The sequence below is a fragment of the Peromyscus californicus genome, unplaced genomic scaffold (genome assembly GCF_007827085.1).
Source record: "Peromyscus californicus insignis strain IS unplaced genomic scaffold, ASM782708v3 Scaffold_5__1_contigs__length_169319896, whole genome shotgun sequence".
NCBI classification, from domain to species: Eukaryota; Metazoa; Chordata; class Mammalia; order Rodentia; family Cricetidae; genus Peromyscus; species Peromyscus californicus.
Window position 1 is genome coordinate 42,243,021 of NW_026294573.1, and position 18,606 is coordinate 42,261,626.

General features: G+C 38.9%; 1 protein-coding gene across 1 annotated transcript in view; it reads right to left on the reverse strand.

Annotated features, from left to right (window-relative positions):
• Eps15 (epidermal growth factor receptor pathway substrate 15) overlaps positions 1 to 18,606 on the reverse strand; it is a 113,728-nt gene that overhangs the window by 89,468 nt on the left and 5,654 nt on the right. Inside the window, 1 exon segment of the mRNA XM_052715063.1 lies at positions 1,283 to 1,324. Within this exon segment, the coding sequence (XP_052571023.1) occupies positions 1,283 to 1,324 (42 nt within the window).

Genomic DNA, 18,606 nt, shown 5'->3' on the forward strand with positions numbered 1-18,606 from the left:
TAATCCCAGCACTTGGAAGGTAGAGGCAGAAATGACTGGGAGTTCAAGATCATCCTTTGCTACTTAATGAGTTCAAGGCCAGCCTAGGGTGCATGCATTGTCTCAAGAAAAAAAACAAGGACAAAGAAAGAAATGAACAACTGAAACCATCTAGAACACTAGGACATTATCTGATCTAAAATATGTATTCCTGATTAGCTTTTTAATAGAATTTTTAAACTCTGTTGAATGAGAAGTTAAATTACAGAACACTGTTAGCAATGCAATGATTCCTGTCCACACAAATGCAAATGAATTTTTTTCTGGTTGAATATGAATCACTACAATTCATATTCTCATTTTCACTTTCAGTGTTTTTTGAGGTTAGGTATTACATAGCTCACAATAGCCTCCAACTCATGTAATCCAGAATGATCTTGAACTCTTGATCCTCTTGCTTCTTCCACTAAGTGCTAGGATTCACAAATATTATCACAACTGGTTTTTGTATTCTTAATTTTATATCTGAATGTTTCCCTGGCCAATTAGCAAAACCCTTGATACATGTTTTATTTGGTTGGTTTGTTCTTTGGTGCTGGGAATTAAACCCAGGGCCTTGTATGTGATGAACACGTAATCTACCGAAAAGCTACACCCTTAGCTCCATGCTCACTTAATGTGTGTGTGAGCCAGGTTTTCATCTGTAAAACTTATACTTTAGTATGTCTTTAAAGCAACCTGAGGCAGGTGTAATGGTACACACCAAAATCTCAGCATTAGAGGCTGAGGCAAGAGGACTCTGACAAGTCCAACATAAAACTGGACTACATAGTGAATGCTAGGCCAGCCAGACACGGAGCAAGAACCAAACCACCAACTAAATAAATAAACAAACAAATGACACATAAAAATTATTTCTAAATAAACAAACGACACATAAAAGTTATTTCTATTTGGCTTATATATTAATTAAGATATTTATATCTGAATGAATATATCTAATGTTCTACAGATTTTTTTTAAACACAGATATTAGGATAATTAAGTTCCCTTTCATTTTTCTGAAAGCTAATATCTAGTGAAGACTAAGGTAGGATTATGTATAAAAGGCCAGCAGAGACCATCTAGCAGGACCTCTCAAGACAAAAAGAGTATCAAGGCCTCAAAGTTAGAGGCTAAAGCCCACAAAGTTGAATCATGACTCATCAAACTTACCTAGCGACTGCTCATCTATATGCATATAATCAGCAATTGAGAGCATAGTTTATGCTTAATTCAGAATACAAATATAACAAAATCTTACCTGTCTATAGTATTTTTCATATACAGGATTCCCACTTGACAACTAAAATAAATAATAAATAGCAATTATATTTTATTCAATAATTCTTCGTGATACATTTGGGACTCATTCAAAAGATATTTGAGAAACAAAGACAAAAAGATAAAAACATCCTTCATTTCAGGAAGTTTTTTTTTTCTCTTCTTTGGGGACAAGGAGGAGAGAATAAATAAACACAGTCACAGGAATTACAAAAATTCAGGAAAACAAGAATCTAAGGTTTTTGCTCATACATAATTCTACCCAGAAACCCAATACATAACAAAAGTCAATTTAAAGCTCCCTTCAAAATGTGCATCCTCTACCCAAGTATCCACAGTACTTAAAAATCAATTCAAAAATCTACTTCAATAAAGTAATCAATAAAGGGGTAGGGATGCAATACAGTAAGAAAGCGCTTGCTAGTATGCAAAAAGGCACAATTGTGACCACGGCACCACAACAAACAACCTGGGGCACATAAACTGGTGTACTGATGATGATCTGATGTCATCAGATCTGAATTGCTTATATGCAGGCAGTGCCATTCATTTCACACCCCAGTTCAAAGGGTTCCTTGTTCAACTGATGAACATAATAGCTCTGAAAGGCAGCTCAAGAATATCAATGCTCAAAAGCTCAGGTTTGCCCACACAGGAATATGGAAGAATGTTCAGGACAAAGAAGGGCATCTAAGAGGCTTAAGGGATGACAGGACAGCAGGAACTTAAAATTATGGAAAGAAGAAAAGAGGGTGAATCTACTTAGAGATAACATGTATGCATGCAATTAACAAAGCTCAGCTACATCTGTACAAACTAGGAAGAAGTATAGACCTGGTGGCACATCCCTGTGAATAGAGTTGTGGCCAGTCTGACAGATATAGCAAGACTCTGTCTCAAATACAAATACAGAGAAAGAGAGAGAGAGAGAGAGAGAGAGAGAGAGAGAGAGAGAGAGAGAGAGAGAGAGAGAGTAATGAACAAGAAATAACAGTGTAGCATTTTGTAGAGGACAATTTATAAAGGGCACCATCTATCTGACATAGCCGACATGGTACAAGTTAAAGAAATAAGGATACAAAGGGAGACAAATTCAAGAGCGATTATTTGGCCGGGCGGTGGTGGTGCACGCCTTTAATCCCAGCACTCAGGAGGCAGAGGCAGGTGGATCTCTTGGAGTTCGAGGTCAACCTGGACTGCAGAGTGAGTTCCAGGAAAGGCGCAAAGCTACGCAGAGAAACCCTGTGGGGGAGGGGATGATTATTTGTGCACGCACATATGTTTATGTAGAGATAGGAAAAACACAGGAAGTAATTTAGGGCATAATTAATTTTAAATGATCCAGTTGAGGATCTGAATATCGGTGAAGACAGAAAAGGAGGATATGATTTAAGAAAGATTTGACAGTACTTACTAAGGGGTGAGGGAAAGGAAGAGCATGGGTAGAAATACATGAGCACAGTGTAGAGTATATACTGTGTAAAAATCAATATATAGTTAAGATATTATGTATACACCAACTACATATCCTGTAGTTTCTGCTTCCCCAAAAAAAGTTTTGGTTTTTTGTTTGGTTTGGTTTGATTTTTTGAGACAGTTTCTCTATTTAACAGTCCTGGCTGTCCTGAAACTCTCTCTGTAGACCAGGCTGGCCTCCAATTCAGAGACCCACCTGCCTCAGCCTCCCGAGTGCTGGGATTAAAGGTGTGTGCCACTAATTTCAGAGGTCACTTGTCAGAGAATCAGGATACACAATCTGGTTTTCTCCACTCCAAGCATCATGGTGCTTCCTAATATGTCCGATTGTCCAGTAGAGTCTTGATTCATTTTGTTTTACTAGCAGCTCATTCAGCTCATTATTATTTGTCTCAGATTTCTCATTTTAAAAATGAACTATTATTTATCATTACACTGAAATACATTAATGTAAACCAGGGTGGACTTAGTATACTTTCACTGTACTAACTCCTAGCCAAGGTATCTTCTAGTAGAGCTTAAGTATTTTAACAACTTAAACAATTGACAACATTTCAAAGACAAGGGATAATTCTATTTTACTGTCCTGATTCTTTACAGAATCAGAAAAATACCTTCTTTTTAAAAAAAAATTATTATTTTTTTTTTTACTCTTTGCTTTTTGGGGACCCATCACCCAGCTCCCAAATAAATACACACACAGACATTTCTTTCTTATAAATGCCCAGCCTAAGCTTGGCTTATTTTTAGCCAGCTTTTCTTAACTTATCCTGTTGATCTTTTGCATGTGGGCTTTTATCTTTTTCTACTTCTGTATTTCTTTCTTTACTTCTTTCTCCATGGCTTGCTGTGTAGCTGGGTGGCCGGCCCCTTCTTCTCTTGCTCCTCCATCTTTTTCTCCCAGATTTCTCCTCTTATTTATTCTCTCTGCCTGCCAGCTCTGCCTCACTCATGGCCATTCAGCTCTTTATTAGACCATCAAGTGTTTTAGACAGGCAAAGTAACACAGCTTCACAGAGTTAAACAAACGCAACATAAAAGAATTCAACACATCTTTGCATCATTATACAAATATTCCAGCATAAACAAATGTAACACATCTTAAATTAATATTCCACAACAAGTAAATTACTATACAGTCTGAAAATACATATATAGTTTTCAGTTTCTCTCTGTAGGTCTGCGAGTGTGAGGCTGTATTATATGCATACATGGTTTTCCCCAAAGACTGGCACATCACGTCTGTTCTTGCCATGTCTTTTCATTATTATAATGGAGGGGCTAGCCAGGAAATACAGACAAAAACAAGAAATAAATGTCATCCAGACTAGATGATGTAAAATTATCCCTATTCACAGAGAACAAGATCTTCATAAGCAAAAAACTAAAGAATCCATTAAAATAAAGTTATCAAGGTTGTAAGATATAAAAAATCAATATATAAAAGTGATCATATTTTATGCACTTGCAGTAAATTTGAAAATAAAATAAAGAATCAATTCCATTCACACTAGCATCAAAAAGAATAGCATACTTAGGAGTAAATTTAATAACTATAAAACACAGTCTGAAAAACTATAAGATACTGTTGAGCAAAACATTAAAAATACATAAATTTCTAAAGGTAAAATTTAAAAATTCTTTTTAATGTGGTGGCTCATGCATTTAATCCCAGTACTCAGAAGGCAGAGACAGGCTGATCTCTGAGTTCAAGGCCAGCCTGTTCTACAGAGTTCCAGGACAGCCAAAACTATACAGAAAAACCCTCTCTATATATTATATAAATATGTGTGTGTATATGTATATGTATATATATAATATGAAAACATCCTGTGTTAATGGATTAGAAGTGTTAACATTGTTAAGATGGCAAAACTTTTCAAACTCAACTACTGATTCAATGCAATTCCGAGGAGAAGCCCAGTCAACATTTTGTAGAGCTGATTCTATCTAAAGTTCATGCAGAGTTTCAATGAATTGAGAATAGCCAAAATATTCCCGAATAAGAAAAAGAGAAGTTAGATGTCTAACACATCTCAATTTCAAAATTCACTATAAAACAATTATTTCTCAAGACATTACACTGTACATGGATAAACAAAAAGATGAATAGAACAAAACTATGAATTCAGAATAAACCCATTCATCTATGGTTAACTGACTTTTGATAATGACATCAAGATTATTTGACAAATAGTGCTGGGATACTGCACCACAAGCAAAAGAATGAAATTGGATCTTTCACATCCTATATTAAAAGTAACTCAAAGGACCATAGAGATGGCTCAGTAGGTAAGGGTGCTTATCCCTAAACCTAACAACTTGAGTTCAATCCCTACAGTCTATATGATAGAAAGAGAAAACCTACTCCCACAAGTTGTCCTTTGACCAACATCTGCGCGCGCGCGCGCGCACACACACACACACACACACACACACACACACACACACACACACAAATGTAAAAAAAAAAAACACTTTTTTAATTAGATAAAGAATGCATCAATCAAGGAACCATATAAGACCTGAAACTCTTTCTTTCTTTCTTTTTTTTATTTTATTTAATTTATTTTTTTTTTTAAGACCTGAAACTCTTAAAAAAAAAAAAATCACCCTCTTGGCTAGGTGTGGTGGCTCGTGCCTTTAATACCAACACTCAGGAGTCAGAACTAGAGGGATCTCTGTGAGTTTAAGACCAGCCTGGTCTACATGGTTACTGAGTTCCAGGACAGCCTAAGGTAAAACCTGTCTTTTTTTTTTTTTTTTTTTTTTTTTTTTGGTTTTTCGAGACAGGGTTTCTCTGTGTAGCTTTGCGCCTTTCCTGGAACTCACTTGGTAGCCCAGGCTGGCCTCGAACTCACAGAGATCCGCCTGGCTCTGCCTCCCGAGTGCTGGGATTAAAGGCGTGCGCCACCACCGCCCGGCTAAAACCTGTCTTTAAAAAAAAAAATAACAAAACAAAAAAACTACAAAAGGTGTGTTGGGGACAAATCTTTATAATCTTGGATCTGGCAGAGGATTCTTAGACTTCAAAAGTACAAGCAGAAAAGGAATGGCGGCACCCACCTGTAATGCTAGCTAGCCCTTAGGAGCTAAGGAGAATCAGAGGATCAGGAGTTGAAGGTCATCCTCAGCTACAAGGCAAGTTCAAGACGAGCCTGGGCTACAAGTGGCCTTGTTTCTAAAAAAGCAAAGTAATGTGACTGTCTTACAGTATTTTATTGCTGTAAAGAGACACCATGACCATGGCGACTCTTATAAATAAAAACATTTAACTGGTGCTAGCTTACAGCTGCAGAGGTTCAGTCCATTATCATCCATCAGGATGGGGAGCATGGTGGCATGCAGGCAGATGTGGTGCTGGAGCTGAGTCCTACATCTTGACTCAGAGGCAACAGGAAGTCCACTAACACACTGGGTAGTATCCTGAACACATGAAACCTCAAAGCCTGCCCCAACACTGACACACTTCCTTCAACAAGGCCACGTTTCCTAATAGTGCCACCTCCTTTGGGGGCCATTATTTTCAAACCATCACAGTGACTGATTCCAGCACTTGGGGTACTGAGGCAGGAGGATCGTGATTTTGATGTTTTTATTCACAATTTCAAACAATACCCCCCACCCCTGCTTTTTTATTTTTTTGGTTTTTGTTTGTTTGTTTGTTTGTTTCTGAGACAGGGTTTCTCTGTGTAGCTTTGGAGCCTGCCTGGGACTCACTTTCTAGACCAAGCTGGCCTCAAACTCACAGAGATCCCTCTGACTCCCGAGTGCTGGGATTAAAGGCATGTGCCACCACTGCCCAGCTCAGCACGTGCCACAGCCACACACACACACACACACACACACACACACACACACACACACACACACACACCCCTACCTTTGTTTAAAAGACCGTCTCAAAACAATGAAGTTTGTGAAGTTTTTGTTTTTTGGTTTTTGAAGACAGGGTTTTCTGTGTTGCCCTGGCTGTCCTGGAACTCACTCCATAGACCACACTGATCTTCAAGGTTTTATTATAGGGATTTGGAGGAAAGGCCTACAAGAATGTAAGTCTTGACCACTTTAATCCATGAATACTTGATACTGCCAAAATTCATGTGTTAGGGAAAAATTGGTCATGAAAGCAGTGAGGATATAAAAGAAAAGAACGTGCCAAGCACAAAGACATACCAGGACATTTCAAGAAGTATGGCTCAAAGCAGAGTCAACAGAATCAGTTTTAAGCTGTTCTAGTACCAGATGGTCCAGAATCCACCCACAAGGCCATGCTTGAAAGTATGCCAAGGGGAAAAACAAAAGAACAGAATGTAGAGAGCAAAGAACAAATAAGAATGAGAGCAACATGAACTACATAGAAGATGCAAACTGAAATATTTCAATCTTCCTCACACTAACATTTAATGCCAATTTCCAATGATAACTATAATTTAATAAACTATAAATGGCCTTTGTAACAAAAATAAATATGCTCAACTTATATCCTTCTAATCAGACTCTGTATGGTGGTGCATGCCTATGCACCAGGCCTCAGGAGGCTGAGGTAAGAGGACCAAGATTTCAAGTCAAGACTGGGTTAAAAACTAATAGCAGAAAAACTGTGGACACATCAATCTTTTTGCTATTTTTCTATATGTTTCAATTTTCTGTAATGAGTGAAGTAATTGTTTCTTCCCCCACCCCCCAGCCTAAATTCCTCTTTATATTTACTCTTCTTGCCCAAAGTCCCACCTATACCTCTTCCCTCGTTATTGGCCATTCAGCTTTTTATCAGACTAATCAGGTGCCTTAGGTAGGCAAGGTAAAACAGCAACACATCATTACATAGTTAAATATTCCAAAACATGAACAAATGCAACACATCTTTACATAGTTAAACAAATATAACACATCTTTGCATAGTTAAATATTCCACAATAAGTAACAATCACCATCAATTAAACAAACAAAACACCCTAGATTATCCTTAACCTCAGAATGAATTTCAAAAACAGCCCCAACCTTTCATTTGAAAGTATTATTTATTGGATGGATCTAGAAAAAATCATCCTGAGTGAGGTAACCCAGACTCAGAAAGACAAACATGGTATGGACTCACTCATAGGAGGATACTAGATGTGGAACAAGGATGACTGGACTGCTACTCACATCACCAGGGAGGCTACCTGGAAAACAGGACCCCAAGAAAGACACAGGGATCGCCCAATGACGGAGAAATGGAAGAGATCTACATGAACAGCCTGGACATGAGTGGGGGTAATGAAGGGCGAGGGTCGAGGGAAAGAGAACTTGGGGGAGCGGGAGATCCCAGCTGGATCAACAACAGAGAGGGAGAACAAGGAATAGGAGACCATGGTAAATGAAGACCACATGAGAATAGGAAGAAGCAAAGTGCTAGAGAGGCCCACAGAAATCCACAAAGATACCCACACCACAGACTGCTGGCAATGGTCGAGATACAGCCCGAACTGACCTACTCTGGTGATGGGATGGCCAAACACCCTAATTGTCGTGCTAGAAACCCCATCCAACTACTGAGGGATCTGGATGCAGAGATCCATGGCTAGGCCCCGGGTGGCTCTCTGGGAGTCCAATTAGCGAGAATGAGGAGGGTTTATATGAGCGAGAATTGTTGAGACCAAGGTTGGATAAAGCACAGGGACAAATAGCCAAACGAATGGAAACACATGAACTATGAACCAATGGCTGAGGGGTCACCAACTGGATCAGGCCCTCTGAATGGGTGAGACAGTTGATTGGCTTGATCTGTTTGGGAGGCATCCAGGCAGTGGGACCGGGTCCTGTGCTCATTGCATGAGTTGGCTGTTTGAAACCTGGGGCCTATGCAGGATCGCTTGGCTCGGTCTGGGAGGAGGGGTCTGGACCTACCTGGACTGAGTCTACCAGGTTGATCTCAGTCCACGGGGTAGGCTTTGCCCTGGAGGAGGTGGGAATGGGGGGTGGGCTGGGGGGAAGGTGAGGGGGGTCGGAGGGGGGAGAACAAGGGAATCCATGGCTGATATGTAGAACTGAATTGTATTGCAAAATAAAAATAAAAATTAAAAAAAAGTATTATTTATATAAAAGATAAATTTATTCTACCTCGCTCCTATTTTTTGTACAAGTCTCAAAGTTCACATTTATATAACAGAAAATCACAGAGCACTACACAAGATAGTTAAACAGAAAGCTACAGGAAGTCTAAAGAAAAAAATTACTGAGAGCTCCATGTATTGTGATGGCTATTCTTCCCTCCCATTCCTTCAATCCCCCTACCCAGACAGAGTTTCTCTATGTGTAGCCCTGGCTGGCCTAAACTCACAGAGATCCATCTGCTTCTGCCTCCTGAGTGCTGAGATTAAAGGTGTGTGCCACCACTGCCCAGCTATGATGGCTATTCTTAGTTGTCAACTTGACTATATCTAGAATTAATTAAAACCCAAATGACTGGGCAGACCTGTGAGGACTTTTTTATTACCATTGTTATTACGAATGAAGTCACTTGAAGTGGGAAAATGCACTTCTAATCCAGATCCTTTTCTGGTGGGAAGATACACCTTTAATCTGGACCACACCTTCTGCTAGCAACCAATACAAAGGATATGAAAGAAGGAAGCTGGCTCTCTCCTTGCCCGACTGCTCTTGCTCTCACTAGCAAGTCCGTTCCTTCACCGGCATTAGAGCCTACTTCTTTGGGATTCCAGCACACACTGAAGACCAGCTGAGACATCCAACCTTGTGGACTGAACAACTACGGGATTCTTGAGGGCCTTCCACTGGCAGACAGCCATTGTTGGATTAGCTGGACCATAGTCTATAAGCCATTCTAATAAATCCCTTTTCTGTGTGTATTTTACATAAATATATATATATTACATAAATATATATAAATATACATATATATATATGGTTCTCAACCTTCCTAATACTGTGACCCTTTAACACAGTCCTCATGTTGTGGTGACACCCCAATCATAAAATTATTTTGTTCCTAATCCATAACTTTGCTACTGTTATGAATCATAATATAAATATCTGATATGCAAGATATCTGATATGGAACTCCTTCCCCCACAAAGGGGTTGCAACCCAAAGGTTGAGAATCACTGCTCTAGAAAACCCTGACTAATACATTCATAACTTTTTTTCATTCATCAGTTCATTTTGTATTCACAACATGCCTAAATGATCGATAGTTTATTTCTACTATACAAATAAACAACTAAGCTAGAGATTAAACAGAATGCCCAAGATCACAGAGCTGTTCAGGGGCAGTGTAGAGATACTGTTAGAAATATTATATATTATTCTGTCTCTGCTTCTGAGTGTGATGGTGCACTCCTTTAATCTCAGCACTCGGGAGGCAGGGCAGGCAAATCTCTGTGAGTTCCCAGCTGGCCTGGTCTACATAGTCAGAGGAAGTTTCAAAAGTCTCAAAAAAAACCCCACACACATACAAACAAGAACAAAAACCACACACATACACACACACACACACACACACACACACACAAAAAAAAAAAAAAAAAAACAAACAAACAAACCTACATTTAGGACTAGGAAGGCTCAGCAGTTAAGAGCACTTGAGCACTTGTTGCTCTTACAGAGGATCCAGATTCAGTTCCCAACACCCACATGTTCATAACCATCTGTAACTTCAGTTCTAGGGAAAGTGACACTCTTATCGGACCTCCACGGCCATAGGGCACACATGCACACACACTCGCAAACACACACACACACACACACACACACACACACACACACACACAAACATACATATGTACATGTAGGCAGCAAAAACACTTAGACACATAATTTTTTAAAAAATTATATAGAAATAAACTTCAGTGGTACAGCACTTGCCTAGCACACATAGGGCCTTGGGTTCAATATCCAGCAATGAAAGAAAAAACAAAAAATCTAGATCTGGCAAAAGTTCTGAGTGAAAGGCTATGAATTTTAAACACACAAAACTTAAACAGTTTACCAATAATAATAGTAACAATTTCAACCTTACACATACTTAAAGAAATGACAAACTGAAATGGTAAAATCTAATTTTTATGTCAAACTGACACTGTTTAAAAGTCTAATATACATATATACTATATTGATAAAGCTATGCAAGAAATAGCATTCTTAAACAGTGTTAGCAAGATATAGCATAAATATGCCCTTTGAGGATGGGAGAGATTATGGCGCAGAGGTTAAGAGCACTGGCTGCTGGCTGCTCTTCCAGAGGTCCTGAGTTCAATTCCCAGAGGCTCACAACCATCTATAATGAGATCTGGTGCCCTCTTCTGGCATCCAAGCATACATGCAGACAGAACACTGTATACATAATAAATAAATCTTAAAAAAAAAAAAAAAGAGAGCCGGGCGGTGGTGGCGCATGCCTTTAATCCCAGCACTCGGGAGGCAGAGCCAGGCGGATCTCTGTGAGTTCGAGGCCAGCCTGGTCTACAGCGCGAGATCCAGGAAAGGCGCAAAGCTACACAGAGAAACCCTGTCTCGAAAAACCAAAAAAAAAAAAAAAAAAGAGAGAGAGAGCATTTGTTGCATTAAATCTAAGTTTGATTTCCCAGCATCCACATGGCAGCTCACAACTATGATGCCCTCTTTTGACGTCCAGAGGCACTAGGCACTATGCACATGGTGCACATTCACACATGCAAGTAAAACACTCATATATGAAAAATAAATCTAAAAAAAAAAAAACATTTAAACCAGAGAGGAGGCTCTGTGGTTGGTATGTAAAATGAATAAAAAAATTTCTTAATAAAAAATTTAGCCGGGCGGTGGTGGCTCACGCCTTTAATCCCAGCACTGGGAGGCAGAGGCAGGCGGATCTCTGTGAGTTCGAGGCCAGCCTGGTCTCCAAAGCGAGTTCCAGGAAAGGCACAAAACTACACAGAGAAACCCTGTCTCGAAAAACCAAAAAAAAAAAAAAAAAAATTTAAACCATTTGACCTAATAATTACATCCACCAAAAACTAACTCATGTAACTAAGGCACAAGAATATGTAAAATATTTGCTGCAATGCTACTGACAAAAGACTAAAACAACAGATATGCCCATCATTAGGTTGACTAAGTTAACTAAACTGAGAATATTCATACACAGGATTACCCTGAAATGCTTTAAATATGCACTAACACAGAACTTCCTACATCAGACAAACTAAAATTAATAGTAAAGTTGTAAAATAGCAGCATATCAAAACATTTTTTTTAAAAAACACCATCAGAGAAAGAAAAGAAAAAGATCATTATAGAAAATACACACAGGTAGCTGCTTCTGGGAAATGGACAAAGGGCCTAGAGCAGGCAGTAAACTAGAACTAATTGTATTATTTTTTCAGACCTAGACTCATGTTCCCTTTTATCTCTGAAGATAAAACTTACATCCCACATTATGAGCCTCAGTACCTCCAATTCGAAGTGATGATAACAGCCTGGCTCACTGGTTATTATAAAGACCAAATGAAAGAGTATAAAATACCTTGTAAATTATAAAGAACACAAAATTATAAATTACTCTTCTAACTGAATTCTCCAAACCAATTATAATTATCATCATTTCTCTGATCAATTTCTCTAAACACAAAGATTAGATTATCTAAAATTAAATCCACCAGATGTGACAGTGTATGCCTAGTATGTGCCAGGCTCTGAGCTGGATTCTTAGTAACACACACAAACACAACTGAGTAAACTAGATTAATTTAATTTTTTTTTTTTTTAAAGAACGCTTAAGAGTAGGAGGTGTGGTTCAGTGTTAGAGCACTTGTCTAGAACGCTCAGGCCCTGGGTTTAATCTCCAGCATTTAAAAAGAAATTTAATTCTTATACTAAGGACACCAGGATGTGATGCAGTTGGTAGTGTGGCTCTATTATGGCATAAAAACAGGTGTAGTAGCACAAGATCCCACAACTGAGAGGTGGAGGCAGGAGGATCAGAAGTTCAAAGTTATCCTCAGCTACAACACAAGTTCTGGGCCAACATGGAATAAACAGGGGCCAGCAAGGGGATGGGGAGAGACAGAAAAGAAATGAAATCTAAACGCAGGTGCAATCTTAGAACATAGTTTTACTTTGTCATTGATGTCAATTTAAAGGAGTAAATTTTCAAGTGTCATATAAAAATGCTAAATCAGTTGCTAACAGAAGGAATACATCCTCACTATTAAAGGTGAGGTAACTAAAAGCTATAATTAATGCTATTATAAAATCCTAAGTGTTTTTTTCTTCCAGTCTTTCTCCTGTGTATGTTTAACTAAAATCATTTTTCTGAATTTAATTTTCCACTTATGCATCCAAATTATAAAGTCCTTCAGACTATTTAAACCTTCTAATAACTAAGATAACTTGTTTTTTTTTTGTTTTTTCGTTTTTTTTAAAACCACTGTGTGAGACTGTGTCAGCACACATACCAGTGTGTAAGTCAGAACAGAATTTGCCTTAGTCAGTCTCTCCTTCCACCATGTGGGTCCTGGGAATCAAACCCAAGATAATCAGGCTTAACAGCAAAGGCCTTTACCTACACTGAACCCCCACTGGCCCCTAAAGATAATTTTTAAATGAAGGCACATTTTGTTAGTGAGAATTAAAATGATTTAAAATGAAATTCTATCATATGGGTTTGTCTAATTAACATTTTCTTTTATTAATTTCTACCAATTCTCAAAAAAATTAGAATCTCTGGGAAACTATTTTTCTGCTTTTGTTTCCAGAGTTACAATGTTATTAAAACCCAAATTCACAAAGAAGTTTTTATATTTCTTTGGAATGCAAGTGAAATGCCATAATGAACATTTAAAATGAGGTGACTGGAGACAGTATACGAGCCTGTTACTAACATTAGCTTGTAAACAAATGAAAACAAAGGAATGCACTCTTAATTGTACCTGAGACACTACTGGACAAACCCAACTAACTAACCCAATCCTTCCCAAGTGCTGAACATGCTGAACCATTTTAACAATGACTAGTTAGTGTCTCTGGAGTAAGCAGAGATTTCCTGAGTATACTAAATATACTCAATATAAAAAATATGAGGTTAAAAAAAAGGGAAAAAATCATCATTGCACCTTTCCCATAATATAAACTCAAATCTGTCATGTTGAGTAATATTCCTTTTCTGATTGTGAAAACAGGTTGTAATTCTCACACTCTACCCTGTATTTATTGTCATAACTGTTAAATTGAAGCAATAAATTGATATGTTTACTAGTACATGTGGCGAGTTTGTTTTCATCCCTATAGGGTTCTGTGTAGTCCTGGCTGTCCTGGAACTTGCTCTGTAGCCCAGGCTGGCCTCAAACTCACAGAGATCTGTCTGCCTCTGCCTCTCAAGTGCTGGGATTAAAGGCACTGAGCCACCACTGCCCAACTACACATTCCGGTTTTTTATGAAATTAAAAATAAACTCAAAATGACACACACCTGTAATATCAGCAAGAGACTGACACAGGAACTCCAAGACCATCTTGGACTACAAAGAGAGATCAAATCTCAAAATAAATGAACAGATTAAATAAGTACCAGAAATTGAAGTTATTGGAGATGTTCCCCTCCAATTTCCAAATTTTTTGTAACAAAATTTTATCATTCTTAAAATTAAAAAGCCAACAACAACAAAACTACATATCCCAGCATTCTAAAAAGCTGAAGCAGGAAGATTACAAAATCCAGGTCCGTCTAGAAAACACAAGGAAACCCTTTCTCAAATAAATAAAGCATTCTTATACTACTTACTGCATTTGGGGCTTCTGGGTTTGATTTGGGATTTCTGTTGTTTGTGGTTTGGGTTTTGGCTTAAGACAGGGTTTTTCATATAACCCAGGCTAACTATGAACTTGCCATGTAACCAAGAATGATCTTGAAATCCTGATCATCCTTCTGCCACTACACTCAGCACTTAAAATTACAGATGTTCACCAATACACTCAGTCTTTGTTTTGTTTCATTTTTTTAAGATAGTGTCTCACTATGCTTCTAAGACTGGCCTAGAACTTACTATGCAGTCAAGGTTAGTCTCAAACATAGATTCTCCAGTCTTAGCCTGCCAGCGTACGTATTGGTTTTAGGTCATACAGTAGGTTTTTGGTTTGTTTTTTAAGCAACAATTTACAAGTCCTTCTGGTTTAAAGTACTTGTTGAAAGTCTAAGGACCTGAATTTGATCCCTAGAATCACATAGTAGGAGAGAACCAATTCCTCAAAATTGAGATATATAGGCATCAAACTTGAACACACAGAAAATACTTTTTAAAAAAATTATTATAAAAATTAAATCTTATTGCTGGGCAGTGGTGGCGCACGCCTTTAATCCCAGCACTCGGGAGGCAGAGCCAGGCGGATCTCTGTGAGTTCGAGGCCAGCCAGGTCTACAAAGGGAGTTCCAGGAAAGGTGCAAAACTACACAGAGAAACCCTGTCTCGAAAAACCAAAAAATAAAAAATAAAAAAATAAATCTTGGCTGGTGGAGACACACACCTGCTGTGGGATGTTCTGTATGGCAAATGTGTTGCTAATTAGTCAATAAATAAAACACTGATTGGCCATTGGCTAGGCAGGAAGTGTAGGCGGGACAAGGAGGAGAATAAGGCTGGGAAGTGGAAGGCTGAGTCAGAGAGACACTGCTAGCCGCCAAGATGAGAAACAGCATGTGAAGATGCCGGTAAGCCACGAGCCATGTGGCAAGGTATAGATTAATGGAAATGGATTAATTTAAGCTGTAAGAACAGTTAGCAAGAAGCCTGCCACGGCCATACAGTTTGTAACCAATATAAGTCTCTGTGTTTACTTGGTCGGGTCTGAGTGGCTATGGGACTGGCAGGTGAGAGAGATTTGTCCTGACTGTGGGCCAGGCAGGAAAACTCTAGCTACACACACCTTTATTAATCCCTGTACCCAGGAGGCAGAGACAAGAGACTCTAAGTTGGAGGCCATCCTGGTCTATGTAAGCTCAGGGCCAGCCAGTACTTCACAGTGAGAACCTGTTAAATAACAAAGCTGGACCATGGGTTTAGCTCAGTGGTAGAACACTGGACCCAACAAGCACACAGAGCCCTAAACCTTCAAAAAAAAAATTCTATATACCAAGATAAGAAAACTTCAATTTAATCTGAATAATAAGTATTTAAGATAGTAATTACACCATATTTTGATAAAAATAAAAAGCTCATAATGGAGTGTATGATACACCCACAACCATATCCAGATACCAACAAAAGCACCCAAGATTTGCAAGTTACAGATTCCTTCCTCAAGAAACTTACTACTGGGCTGGGCATTTTTAATCCCAACACCCAGGAGGCAGAGGCAGGCAGATCTCTATGAGTTTGAGGCTAGCCTGGTCTACACAGCAAGTTCCAGACCAGCAAGAGCTACATAGTCTTGAGAAGAAAAAAGAAACTTACCACCCAACTAAAACAACAAAGCACACACTGAAAACAGTTGTTTTAAAGACACGAATCAGACATGCTATACATCTAGTACGCAAAACAGTATAATGAAACGCCTTTAGTTTCATGCATCTTAGTTCCAATCTTAGATCTCAGTCAGGAATTGTATGTGCCTGTTCTTTCAGCATCTGGGAGGCTAAGGCAACAAAGATCTAGAGTTCAAGGCCAACCTTATTACAGAGCCACAGTTATGGGCTAAGTAACAACCAAACCACCCACCCACCACCAACAAAAACTTAGCTCTACCAACCACTTCTTGCTTTACATAAGTTACCTCCCCCATTTGTAAAATGAATTATTAACTGAAGTACCACTTCTGTCAAATAGGAAAAAAGCAAAAGGAGCTAAGAGTAGTATTAGTAGGGATAGAGACATTAGAAAAAGAAATGGGGGGTTGGAGAGATGGCTCAGAAGTTAAGAGCACTGGCTGCTCTTCCAGAGGTCCTGAGTTCAATTCCCAGCACCCACATGGTGACTCACAGCCATCTATAAGGACATCTGGTGCCCTCTTCTGGCATGCAAGGATACATGAAGGCAGAATGTTGTATATATAATAAATAAATAAATCTTTAAAAAAAAAGAAATGGACAATTGAAATTTTTTTTTTTTTTTTTTTTTTTTTTTTTTTGGTTTTTTCGAGACAGGGTTTCTCTGTGTAGTTTTGCGCCATTTCCTGGAACTCACTTGGTAGCCCAGGCTGGCCTCCAACTCAGAGATCCGCTTGGCTCTGCCTCCTGAGTGCTGGGATTAAAGGCATGCGCCACCACCGCCTGGCTTTTGTTTTGTTTTTTAAACAGCATCTCTACTATGTAATCCAGGCTGGCCCCAACTCAAGAGTTCTGCCTGCCTCTGCCTCCAGGGTACTAGGATTCAAGGCAAGCAAAACTTTAAAAAGTTGTGCTAGCTAGTTTTATATCAATTTGATACAAGCTACAGTCATCTCAGAAGAGGGAACCTCAACTGAGAAAATGTCTCCATAAAATCTGGCTGCAGGCAAGCCTGTAGGGCATTTTCTTAATTAGTATTGATGAGGGGGAGGGGCCCACTGTGGGTGGGGTCACTCTTGGGCAGGTGGTCCTGGGTTTCATCAGAAAGCAGGCTGACCAAGCCAGTAAGCATCACTTCTCCATGGCCTCTGCATGAGCTCCTGCCTTCAGGATCCTGCCCTGGTCTAAGTTCCTTTCCTGACTTCCTTCATTGATATGGAAGTATAAACCAAATAAACCCCTTCCTTCCCAACTGGCTTTAGGCCATGTTGTTTCATCACATCAATGGTAACCCTTAACTAAGACAGAATTTACTAGGCCAGGTATAGTGCACACCTTTATTCCCAGCATTTGGGAGGCTGTACCAGACTGATCTCTGTTAGATGCAGACCAGCAGGGCTGCACAGTGAAAGTCGATGAGCAAATACCCAGCAGTAGCATTCATAAGGCTCTGGGTTTGTTACGAAGTGCTCAAAAAGAAAGAAATGAAAATGTTACCTGTCTTTTCTATAATCTACCAAAAAAAAAAAAAAGGCAAAAATCAGATCTCTCTCATTCAAGTTTTCCCTAAGTTGTTTTTAATTTCATGTATGTACTGTATTTACATCACTTCCTCACCCCCACCCTCCCAACTGGGCCACCTTTTTTTCCTCCAACCCCACCCAAGTCCAGTTCCTCCCCTCAAATTCATGGCCTCTTTTTATTACTATACATACACACACACACACACACACACACACACACACACACACACACACATGTACATATATATATATATGTGAATGAATAGATATGTAAATACAATGTGCTGAGTATGGCTCATATATATGTTTTTTGGGCTGGTGACTTGGTATTAGATAACCAATTAGGGGGTTCATCCCTAGGAAAGACTAATTCTCCCTCTCTCTGCATTAACTGCCTGTAGCTCTTCATCTAGGAATATTTTGTTTTTTCAGATAGAAGCTCTCTGTAGCCTAAGCTGATTTGCAGTTTACTTTGTTGCCATTCTGGCCTCAAATTCACAATAATCCTGTCTCAGATTCTCACGTGCTGGGATTTGCCTGAACCATCATGTTACTATTTGAATTTTTCATCAAGAAAAGAAAAGTGAAAATTGAAAGGAGAAACAAGGCTGTGCTGTACTAAGTACTGTGGGAAAATCAACACATCATTGGGTATGATTTACAAAACAGAGTGTTATGTTAGAGCTGGATAAGTATGTAATAATGTTCAAACCCCCCTATTAAAATTTAAGCTCTTCATTTTTTGTCTTTAAGCTTCAAAAATTATTTTGTTGTTGTTTGTTTGTTTTTTCTCTTTTTTTGGGGGGCCTGCCACCCAGCTCCCAAATAAATTCACACATGAAGC